The following is a 12,668-nucleotide window of genomic DNA, read 5'->3' as shown; positions in this document are numbered from 1 at the left end:
ATTCTCTTCAAAATGATGCTTATATGGTCTTCTCTCTTTCTCTGACTAATCAAGCCAGGCTTTTATCCCACACTCAATATCTTCATTTTTACTTCCTAGTCTACAGTGCCCACATACTGTACTCAGCTGCACTCTTACACTGCCCCCCATTTTTTTTCAACCCATCTCACATTATTCATTTTACAAGTATTAATTTTCTTTTGATTATTCCTTTAAATGTTGTTTGTGTGATTTCCTCCATGACTGTACAAGCATCTGTCTTTCTTTCAGCACTGTCTACAATATCTCCCTTGTCAATACTGTACCCATAAATAGATTACTTAAATATTACATCACCTGCTTCCCATATTATTTAATTTTATATTTAATTTTCTGTTCTTGTACACCTTCATTATCTCTGTCTAAAATTGTAGAGGCAGCTCTCCACTGAAACTGTAATGTCTATATATGTTACTTATGACTTGCTGCTACTCTAGCTTCTCCACCTTTAGTATGTCATAAATTCTCAAAAGACCATTAATCAAAACAAAGAACAATCTTAAATGACAAAATAATCTACCGAGGTCCTTTTACTTATGCTTTACATTGAAAAACCTACATCCATTTACTAGCTTCCCAGCATTTTAATTATCTCAGTAATTCCTAACACCATTCTTTCACAATTATATAGGTTTCATATACTGTACTGTACATTTAAAAAAATTCAAATTTGTTTTCGGGTAACATTTGGATGATATAAATCTAGCTTGACCTATTGCTGCATCTCCAAAATTCCAATTTCATTTTACAGCTGTAATATATGTGATTTTAACCCAAACTCCCATTATCCTTCCCTTTAACTTTCCATCTGTACTACAATAAACAAACTACTGTATATGTACAGTACTGTACTGGACAAATTTATTTAAAAAATTTCAAACTGCAACTCCTTTCATAAAGAACTTCAAACAGTATGGTTAATCAGTGGTCTCCAACTATTCTTATTCCATACTGTCAATAAAATGTCATAAAACATAATGGAGGGATGCCCAAGCTGCTACACAGTAAACAGAGCAAAGGTCAGTCAAAATACATAAAACCACTTGGTCTTCTCTTTGCATTTCCAATAAAAGGGTTCATTCCCAGAGCCTTTCTATACTCTTTTTTAGTACAGTAATAATTTCCCTATCACAATATGTAACAAAACATTTACATCAATATAAAAAATACTATTCTTGTGGTACAGTATCAATTAATATTTACCTATACAGTAATCTCAATAAGTCCTTCCATTGAGACTTATCTAGACCCATTGCAGTACAGTAGCTGTACTAGCATTCTATTTCTTTATAATTCTCCTTTCTCAATCTCCAGATTCCACTCTCAGGCCTAAAAGTTTCCTTTTCACAGTCCTAAATAAGTCTACTTCCTAAACAGCATCCTGGACCCACTGCAAAAGCACCTCTCAAGTTAAAACCTTTAATTTTATTTACAATCACAATCGGTTTTCCTCTTTTTTTTTAACTCTCCCAATTCTTCAATAATCTTGTTATTACTGTTCTATCAGTAAATAACATTGCTCTCACCTTTCTCTTTTGTAACCAATAGTTTAGAGAAAGTATAAGTCATTACGTGAAGTTGGATCTATTAGATGTGTAGTGCAACCCATAGTTCTGAGTCAGTGAAACACTGGCCAGTAAATACAGGGTGTCCATAAATGATTACCCTGAAAACAGTATGGTCTCATGTTTTAATCAGGGTAATCATTTATGGACACCCTGCATTACTAAATTAAGAGTATAGTAGTCTATTAACCAAAGAGCATGCCTTTACTATTAGATTAACTTGTATCTAACTTTTATTGTGAGACAGGATACAAATATTGTCCATTTGCATGCTCCAAGGATCCCATTTAACATGCTCTAAGGATCCCATTTAACATGCACCATTGCTGACAGACACACATGAAAACTTGGTCATGTGGAATGGCAGGATGTGATTTTGGCCAATGTGCAAGTCTGACAGCTCAACCATATGGTAAAATAAGTTTAATAATAATCCCAAACCTTTTTCTATGCAAACAAATCACTCACTCTCTTGTGTGACAAAACCTATACATTGAGCCAATTCAAATCTTTCTTGCACATATTTTCAATAAACAGTTTCATACAAAAAATCTGGTTCTTGCAACCACAAATTTCAGGACACTTTACTAATACTGTACTGTACTCTTTTCACTATACCATATATAATTTGATCCCCCAAAATAATATCAGACAACCATATTATCCTATACGTTATTTTTTGCATTTCATTCACTAGGTTTTGGGTTATTTCTATGCAGTATAATTTTCTAGTTTTAAATACAATCACTGCATCCTCAATCAATCTCAGAATTAACCCTGCATATAAGTTCTTTATAGTACAAAAGTTGTGTCTAACCTGAACCCATAAAAACCTGGTCAATAAAACAACAACCTATAAATTTCTCCAAAACTCTTAAATTAGGACAAGTGACCTGACCAAACAAGATACTAACTTAACATGCATCTGGTCTCCTCTAATTAATAGATTACATCTACTAATACTTTATAAATTTCACTACAGGTGACTGGTAAAATAATGAAGCTATGCCACCTTCTGTATGGTGTTAATTACCTTATGCAATGACTCATAAAATATTCCTTTATTAATATAAAACTTAACAATTTAATATATCTTCTATGTATGTATGTTTGTTGAGGATGCTGGTTTAAAGATATATTTGAAATATAAAATATGATTTCAATTGCAATTTGTTACACTGCAAGTAATGGAGAGTGATGGTTTGACTAAAACCCTTAAAAAGTAATACCTATTCATGCAAAATAAAAAACACAGCAAGAACATTTAAAGTTTGGTGTCAAGCAACAGCTATGCAACACTAAATTTTCAATCAGTTTATCCATTTTTATTTTTTAAGGAAAGCTTGATTTTATGGAGATTGAAATTAACACAACAAATACATATTTTTGATCAGCATCTGAATTTTGTTTAAGACCTTCAAATTTTATTTAACATTCAATACCGTTGAACCTGACTGAAATTTTTTTTTTACTAAAAATAAGTTAATGTGAACACAAGGCAGAGTTTCTCCAGCCCTCTCATAACTTAAGTTGGTTTAACATCTTCATTACCAGTCTGTAAATATTGACCGAAATGTATAGCAACACTTTGTTTAAGAGAACTGGACAATACAAGTGCATGAAAAGACATAACAGCCAGTATCTTATTAGGAACACTTTCTTTGCAAAACTGGATGGTGCTGAAATAGAGCAAATGTCCTACATGCAAAGATAAATACAGTATATTTCATCTCTCCCAACATTTCATCCTTTCCTTATCATACTGTTTTTTGTAGTTTAACATTTAAAATTATACTATATCCTAGGCTAAATTAGAGTAATAAACACAATATTTAAAAACAAAAAATGATCTTCTCTTTATGAAAGTGTGATGGAACATGTAAGGTATACTTGACATTATTCCTCTGGTATGTAATACTGTATGACTGACAAAGTGACCTACTTAAGGTGTCTAGTAAACCAGGGATAAGAGATGAAGCTGTATTATTTAGTTGACTCATAATAAATACTCTTGGAAATGCAAACCTTTTACAGTACCGTACTATAAAACTGAAGTGAAAAACACATGTACAGTATAAGCTTATTTCTAATCTGAACATCACTGTACTGTAAGATCATCAACCAATTTATGATATTAAACTGAAAATATGATCAATTCTTAGAAGGTAAAATATTAGGCATTCAGTGTAATCTAAATTCCATTTTCATTTTTACTGTTTACTTAAATCTAACATTACACAAAAACTCTAAGAATTTTTAGTTTGCTGTCAGATATTTAGTGTTTATTGTATGAACACAATTTACTATTTTTTGGTTGGTTCAATTTGTTCTTCAAAATGTGCAAAATGATTCTATGTTTCACAACTCTGCCTGATGCTTTTGTCTGTGGCCTTCTTGGGAATATTCAAATCTAATGTTTCTGGCAACAATTTGTATTTCAATTTTTTTTTTCTTAAGAATCTCGTGTTCCATTGTGCGAAAGATTCTTGTTGATAGTTATAAGTGTTTTATTAAATTTTAAGTTCAAAGAAACATGAACAAACCTGTAACTTAAGTAAATGAAAGTACATCAGTACAGTATTAGTACATCCTATTAGCTATAGTGTTCACTCTCAAAGGCTTACTTTTTAATTAAATGCATAATCATTTCAAACTTAAAGCTTAATATATTTATTTAAAGCAATGGCCACCCTGCAAGACTGGGCAGAAAAACTGGCTTTCCACTGAATTCCTAATGAAATGCTCTTCCATGAATAGCACAGCTAAGAAGGGAATTACCTTCAAGCAAGTGATCATTACCATACCTGCACTGTATTGGGTGTACTGCTGGTACTGTGGGTGGAAATTGTGAATTGCATCTGTCATGATGTCTTTGGGGTTCATGGTTTCCTGTGAGAAAAAACAGAAACAACTGTTTACTTGTCATTTAAAATTTATATATAATGAACAACATCTTATAAAGAGCAAATATTCAACATATACAGTACTGTATGTCAGGTGACTTCAACCTATGTTCAATCAAGATAGCACATTCAGTGCTCCTTAAATATTCTGGCTGTCATTCACATCAAAAAAGTTTGAAAAAAAGAGAAAAGAAATGCACACATACTGATCACCGGTACTATACCTTCAGTGATGATGAAATACTCTGCATGGTAACACTGCGGCCAGGTCCCGTTACGGTAAAATCTCCATATATCTGGTATGGGAAGGCATAGCGGAGAGCTACTGAGGCAAAGAACATTTCTACACAGATGATGAAGTTCTGGTACCCCGCAGAAACTGTGCCAGTATTGAGAGTCGGAATACCCTCAATTACTTTTCCCTTTTCAAGAATAGCCAAGAGAACTCCTGAAATTCAATTTACAACTTTAGTGAAATGCAAAAGTAATCCTCTCTTATGAAAAGCTTTCTTTATTAATCTAATTCATACATTCACACATGCATATACATTGATACAAAAACAAGTATATCACAACACAGTCTTCTTCTATTTACCTTGCCAGAACGATAAAAAGATCACTGATTTTATGGTAAAGAATTTAAGTACAGGTTCATATGGCTGCAGTAGGTCTCTTGTGGCAAAGTAGAAGAGGAACAAGCTGTACAGGGCCAGTGACACTGAGATGTTGTAGATGATGGTGATGTACAGGTAGCCACCTTCAGGACTATCAAGGAAGAAAAAATTCCATTCATTGCATGGTCTTCAGTTTAGGAAATAAGTTGACTGAGCTAATTAACAAAACAAAAAACTGCTTTACACATTTGAAGATATCCAGATGAAATAAACAAATCTTAAAATGAAGGAATATCAATCATATGAAAAGTAACTTAATTTTTATACACCCACAGGTCATGAAACCCCATCTACCTGCCTACACTACCACAAATGATTAGTCATGTGTTGAAACGATCACAACCCTCACTCTTATTGTAAGGCCAGAAGGTAGAGTAGGCAAGATGAAGTTCCCCAAAGAGTGAGTTACAACTGACCACCTTCCTTAATAACCAATCACATGATGCAGACTAAGACATTACTTTCTGTGGCCAATAGACAAAGAAAGAATCTAACATCTAAAATGACCATTCTACTTTGACTACAAATCATATTTCAGGAACTGCCAATTTTAAGAAAAGCACAGTATTAACACATGCTAACTGCAAGGTATTTAAATCATGGGTTCCCAAATTTGTGGTGGCAATAACACTGACAAGGAGCGAATTTGTACGAACAAAACCTACATATATAGCAATACTTTCTGTGATTAGGTAGGTTATACACAAGCATAGTTGAGTCTCGTACGTATTTAAAAAGGATGATCACCCAGACACATATCATCAAATGACCATCAGCTTAACTTATATTTTGTTGCACAGTCTTTAAGAAATATGAGCAGGGATCTTTAAAAAAAATAAAAACAAAAAATTAAAAAATTAACAAACACATAAGGTAAGGTAAAATAAAACAATAAAATAAGCATGTGACAGCTTTGTCAGCCATCCTTGGTCAAATTGCCTTACTGTTCACCATTGTTGTACACCTGCAGTGTCTTGGCACAGAAAACTGTATACAGTACTGTACTGTACTATACTCCCATGGTCTACATATACCACATACTGTATCAATATTGTCTATATTCATGTTGACCTGTTTTCTACAGGCTTATCCAATTGTAAACCTGTATGCCAATTTTATGGAATAAATATACAGGGTACAGTAATTATTATTATTGTTATTACGTAAACTTTTTAGAATAATATTAATTAATATTTCACCACATTTCCTTCTGGTTTGAACACCAGTTGAAGTCAATTTGACACAGATTTAAAGTGTTTGAAAATAGCCATGACCCATCATCATTGTCCACATCTGCTTCATCTCCTCCTGCCAGAGAGGTGCTAATGATGTGTTCCCAGTTGATAGCTTGTGTTTCATCTAACTCCAAGATTCTCTCTTGGTTTTAGGTCCATTAAGTTCCCAGGTCAATCCAGCACTGGAGTAATCTTGCATACACTTCAATAATGCTTTTTTTGGTTCCGTGATGATAATATGATCAGCCCCTTTTGTAGATGGTGTTGAATCATTTGTTCTAATAAATCTTGAAAGCTTGTGATTGGTTGGGTGGGAGAGTTTTGTCCCATGCACTCCAGTCTTCATTGTTTCTGCTCCTTTGTTGGATTTCCCTCAGAGGAACTTTTTTTTTGTGTGTGTGTGTGCGTGAGTTTGGGAGGGGGGGTGGGGGGTGGTGATGCATACTTTGTTATCACTAGAATGTGGTATAAAATAATGCAACCACCCCAGGATACACACTGATCTTCTAGTAATCTACTGCATAGAGGACTGAGGCAAGTACCAATGAAAACTTTCATGCCTAATTCTAATTAGCAGGCAATAACTGAGCTCTAATTATAAAATAAAAAATGTATCTAATTACATAAACAGGATCAATATTTTTCACAGATGTTGTATGTCTGGTTGCTACTGTCTGACACAGCTTATAGATGTCCTGCACTGTACTCTATGTGCCGTCACAATTCTAGAATATGGTGGTACAGCTTGTGAAGACATCTATGTGTACAGTACCTCACAAAAAATTGATAAAAATTAAAATGACCTGCTGTGGTATACAGGGTAAGGTCCCAACATGCTTTAGTATTTCTATAACGACAAACTTTACTGTATGGTGTGCCACAGGCCAGTGTAACAGGACAAGTGATGTCCACCTGTTACATAAATGATATGACAGATGACATTCATTTGTCCACATCAGTGTAGACCAGTGGTTCCCAAACTGGGGGCCATGGCCCCCTGGGGGGGCATACAGCAAAATTTAGGGGGCCATAAGCTGAGGCTATGTACACATAAAAATCCCAAGCCCCACCACACTAGAACAGCCAGTCAGCAGCTGAGCCAGCCAGGGATATGGATTGGGAGAGGGGGGCCATGGATAAGGATCATATATGAAAAGTGGTTAATGATCAGAAAAAGTTTGGGAACCACTGGACTGTAGACTGATGTCACAAAATTAATTAGAGAAACTTAATGTCTATCTAACAGTGAAGATTTACAAGATAATCTCTTACAGCTATGTGCATGGTAATAAAGATGGCAAAAAATAAAAAATAAAACATCTAATTTACAGTATTATACTAACAAACTTTCCATTGAGGAAAAAAAATTGGTGTTCATTGGGGTAAAAAATTTCAGCCTAAGTCAGTGCAACATGTGAAGAAGCTATTTTGTAATAAGGTAAGAATTAGTTATATTATTTACCTCCAATCGCCATCCTGATATTTCAAGGAGAACTGAAGGATGATGGTAATGAAAGCCATCACAGGTTTGACCAAGCAGAACTGGAGGGTGGCTTGCTTGCAGAACCTCAGGAATCCAATCGTGTATGTCTTGCCAACAAGGCAGCAAGTCCCATACATACATGATGATCTGGAAAATAATGAAAAATTTTGAAAAAAATATATACGTATATAAACAATAAGCACATGTTAGGTAGGAAGAGGCTTGCAAGTGAGATGAAAAAAAATAAATAAATAATATTTGCAATCCATCTATAATCTACGAATCTAAACACAATATAGGAAAAGGAATAAAAACTCAGTATACTGTACATCAATTTTCTGAGATGTTTTCTCTTTTATTATTTACTCCTGAGATTCATTTTGTTGTCAATATTTTTGGAATTTCTGGCAGATAACCATTGTCAGGCATATAGCCTCTTAATAAGAGGCTGCCAATTGGAGGCATTCTATGCCATGGACTAATATTAACCAATCATTAAGTCTGGAGTGATACAAAAACCCAACAGGTATACAAACCTTCCTCACCTCCCCATGGCACCCACAGACCTATTACTGGGAAGATCATAGGCAACAGTAGTCCTCTGGAGACAGTAAGCCTTAGAGCAGCTGTGTCTGACCAATCAACACACATTGTGCCAAAAGCTATGGTTTAATCATCTTCGAGACAAATCTATGAATCAGTTCCTATTCATATGCAGTACCATTAAAAAAAGGACATTTACACACAGTAGGTATCTCTGGACAGGTTACATAGTACAAAATAATGCCTTAACCTTGTCATGACTCATTAGGGATCATTAGCAGTAACTACAACTGTTCTTGACAGTATCAGCTAAAAGTATAAATGGACCTTGCCAACATATTTTAATGTATGATTTTCTTTAAAATTGTCTTTAGAAAACAAAACCTTCCAACAATTGAGACGTTATGATTCAACAAAACAAACAGCGAGCCTTAGGAAAGAAAAGGAACTGCATCATCAAATGTTTCTTGTACACAGTACTTCAAGATAACAATTTAGGTTGGGACTAGCATAGAGTATTTCTTTTCCTGCCTGAACCTGATCCAAAGCCTCTCCTACACCTCAGGTTTTGTCTCAGAAAATGGGTAGAAATACAAGATTCTGTCCTCATTATCTCTTTCACAAGCTTCTTATTGGGATTTTCAGGAGCTACATTACTCCCCTGGGACTATGTGAATGTAGGTTAGTTTTGGGACTATGTGGCTGGAAGGCTTTGGTGACTGATAGGATGTGTCAGGGTGTTCAAGGATAAGTAAAGAGAATTACGGTAAATGAGTTAGGGAGTAGTATACATACAATCTCAACCTTTATATAGTACTGTACTCTGTTTAAAAAGAGAGGGTCAACTCTCTTAATGGATTTGTATGACATCCAGGAGCTTCAAGTAGTACAGGTACATCTAGTAGGTGTTAAAATGCTGTACAGCACAAGGACCTACCTGGTAAAGGGTAATAAAAGTATGAATGATTCTGAAATCCCTTGTTGTTGGTAAAACCTGCAACTAGGAAGCTCAGACACCATCAGTTATGTGGCTTAGCTGGATAGGAACTAATGACAAATGGTGGTGCCATAATTTTTGGTGCAATGTGTAATGATTGGCCAGATACTGTTACTATATGGCCTCATCTCCAGAGGACAGTATTGTACTATATACTCTACAGGAACCATTACATCACCCTCAGTGTCAAGTTTCAATATGCAGGGTTTTATGTGAAAATGCCACAAGAGGACACACACACAAACAGAGAGCAATGGCTATAGGTCATGATCATAATGGAGCTAGACTAGCTGAGAAAGTTAATTTTACATAAGTTTAAGATTGTTTGAAGAAAAAACATTGATTCTTGATATTGCTGTACTGTATGTATTGTATTTTAGATGGTCCAAGAGCCACATACAGTATATAGCCATGCTGTGCAGTGAGAGAAAAGCACTTACCAAAGTATTCACAGAAACCACATGATATTCTCTTTGAATTAAGTTACAAAACAAAAAATTCTACTGTCTCTAAGGAACAAATAATTTCCTATTTCAAACAATACTGTAATGAGATAACTATACCAAGACTTACCTAATAGGCTTTCCTCTGATTTCACTCATGATGTTCCCTTCTCCACCCAGGTACTCGTAGCAAAGACTTAGGAAGTTGTAGATCACAAATGCTACAGAGAAGTAAAAAAAATATATATATACAGTATATATATATATATATATACGTATATATATTTAGAGAATATTACACAGAAAAATTGCTGCCAGTGTGACATCTGCCTACAATATGATAATCCTTCATTAAACAAATGGATGAAAAAAAATTGGTATGGTTCATATCTATGAATGGAATGCAGTACAGAACAGGGGCTGCATACTCAAAAGCATTTACAGGACTGTATCTCTTTGTTTACCCCATAACTGGAGTTACAGTCTCTGATCAGTATACAGGTCCTCAAAACAAATATTTGGCAGTGGACTCAGTAAGTGAGTCCATATTTGAGGTTATTATAACTTACAGGACTTCCTTAGGTACTGTAACACAATCAACCCGGATATAGTACAGTTGTTGCTATTTCCCGATAACATAACAAAAATTAATAATATGTTGTAATAATGCTTGTTAGACCTGTTTTATCATAGAATACAGCATAATTAAGAAAATGTTTTGTATATCAACATACTAAAATACGATATTACAGTTTGTCTTTGTAGTTCATTTTTTTTTCTATAGATAAGAAGAGGCTTGAGTGTTTCTATCTGTCACGGAATGGAAGAGACGCAGCTTTTGTCTTGCCACTTTTCAAGCAATTTGTACCAAAATGTAAGATTTTTATTGTCCATATTTATGGTACAAATATTTTTTATGACTGAGTAAACTTGCAGATAGACCATATTAATGTGGTATAGCTGTGAATATCCTTCAGCAATTAAATCCAAATATGAGGTCAATTGATCATTTTTGCCTAAACGCCACCTTTGTTATAGGATCAAGTTATAACAAGTTATTCTGCCAAGTATCTAATAAGTACCCATGAATCAGAGTTAATAATACCTAACCTAATCTAAGTTCATCAAACCTAATAAAAACGGGGGTAAAAATTAAGTGGCATAGCATTTTTTTTTTCTTAGAAAAAGAATTATGTTCATAGACTTTTTATCCGATACATTTAGTGATTTTTTCGCTGCAAAATTAGTGAAATGTATCTTATGCTACAGACTAAACCTAACCTGACTTAATATTACCTTACCTTATCTAACCTAACGTTACCCCACCTAACCTAAGAAAGCCGCAATGCACATGACAAACAATTAAGTTCTCTAGAAACTTTTCAACATATATTTATAAAAATACATTTGCAGAGACAACAAACTTTATATAATAATTTCTCCAACATATATCTATTTGGTTAGGTAGTTAGTATATAGAACTAACCCGCGAACGAGTTATTTGTATTATACTTTATTTTCATCAGTGAGTTCTGATATGGTAATCATTTCGTGTGCAAATGTTTCGCTTGGTAGATATTTAGGCGCCTAGGCTCGCGCTAATTTCTCTTCCCAGCAGTAATGAGCCAGCGCTCTGCTGCGGCGCTTTTCCCCGGGCTCGCGGCAGTTACGGTGTCAACATGACGCGTGGAAGTTGTCGCCGGTCTTATATGGACGAAATTTGCAAATTTTTAAAAGACCACAGCATTGTTCCTTTAAATAGGGACTGTCCACTCTGAGGGAATCCCTGTTCTTTCAGACCGGAAAGAAATTTGTTCATCACTTCCTCAACGTGCGATGTTTCCCGCCATCACAATAAATCACTCCACTGACCGGGGTGCATAAACGCCGATGCAGCCGTATCAATTCACGTTCAGAAAATGCCTCAAATTTCACCATATAATAGTAAATTCTTTCTGTTTAATATACCGGAAGGGGGCAGAGCTCCCCAGGAAGGAAGTTTGGTAAGGTTTGTTTGGTTAGGTTGGTCAGGTCTGTTTTTCATACCAACAAATGTTAAGTTACGTTTATTTTAGAAATATCCATTTTCGAACACTTTTGCATAAACTACAACAGTGTCCACTATAAAAGCAGTGAAAATCTGGCATTTATATTTTCGTTATCGATCAAATACGGCCGCGGGTTAGCCCTGATTAATTAACGATTAGGTAAAGGTAGGTTAGGTTAGGTTAAGTAAAGTTAGGTTAGGTTAAGTAAAGTTAGGTTAGGTTAAGTAAAGTTAGGTTAGGTTAAGTAAAGTTAGGTTAGGTTAGGTAAGGTTACGTTGGTTAGGGTAAGGTACATTTCACTATAATTACGGCAAAAAAGAGCATGACTACTGATTGTATTCAATCAAAACCTATGAAAAAATACTTTTTGCAAGAAAAATTAATGTGATGCAAATGTTATGGCAAAAAAAAAATATATATATATATATATATATATATATATATATATATATATATATATATATATATATATATATACATACACCTAGACCCCGACTTACGACGGGGTTAGGGACCCAAATCCAGGTCGTAAGTCCGACATGGTCGTAAGTCCGATATAGATAAAAAAAAAAAATCTACAATGAAATACAGTACAGTAAAAGTAATGAATAATGATGAATGGATACAGTACAGTGAAAGTAATAAATAATAAGGAATGGATACAGTGTGACTGAGATAAAACATATATAAGTATATATATATATATATATATAAATATATATATATATATATATATAT

The 12,668-nt window shown here is 34.4% G+C and overlaps 1 protein-coding gene across 1 annotated transcript in view; it reads right to left on the bottom strand.

Annotated features, from left to right (window-relative positions):
* LOC121872246 (transmembrane protein 184B-like) overlaps window positions 1-12,668 on the bottom strand; it is a 58,372-nt gene that overhangs the window by 39,743 nt on the left and 5,961 nt on the right. The window contains exons 3-7 of the mRNA XM_042374912.1: window positions 10,013-10,103; window positions 7,879-8,046; window positions 5,103-5,272; window positions 4,732-4,955; window positions 4,409-4,493 (exon numbers count right to left, since the gene is read on the bottom strand). Of these exons, the coding sequence (XP_042230846.1) occupies window positions 4,409-4,493; window positions 4,732-4,955; window positions 5,103-5,272; window positions 7,879-8,046; window positions 10,013-10,103 (738 nt within the window). The remainder of the gene's footprint in view (window positions 1-4,408; window positions 4,494-4,731; window positions 4,956-5,102; window positions 5,273-7,878; window positions 8,047-10,012; window positions 10,104-12,668) is intronic.

The sequence above is a fragment of the Homarus americanus genome, unplaced genomic scaffold (genome assembly GCF_018991925.1).
Source record: "Homarus americanus isolate GMGI-L3 unplaced genomic scaffold, GMGI_Hamer_2.0 scaffold5589, whole genome shotgun sequence".
Lineage (NCBI taxonomy): Eukaryota > Metazoa > Arthropoda > Malacostraca > Decapoda > Nephropidae > Homarus > Homarus americanus.
Note: the sequence above shows the minus strand (reverse complement) of the source record. Positions and strands in the feature narration are given on the sequence as shown.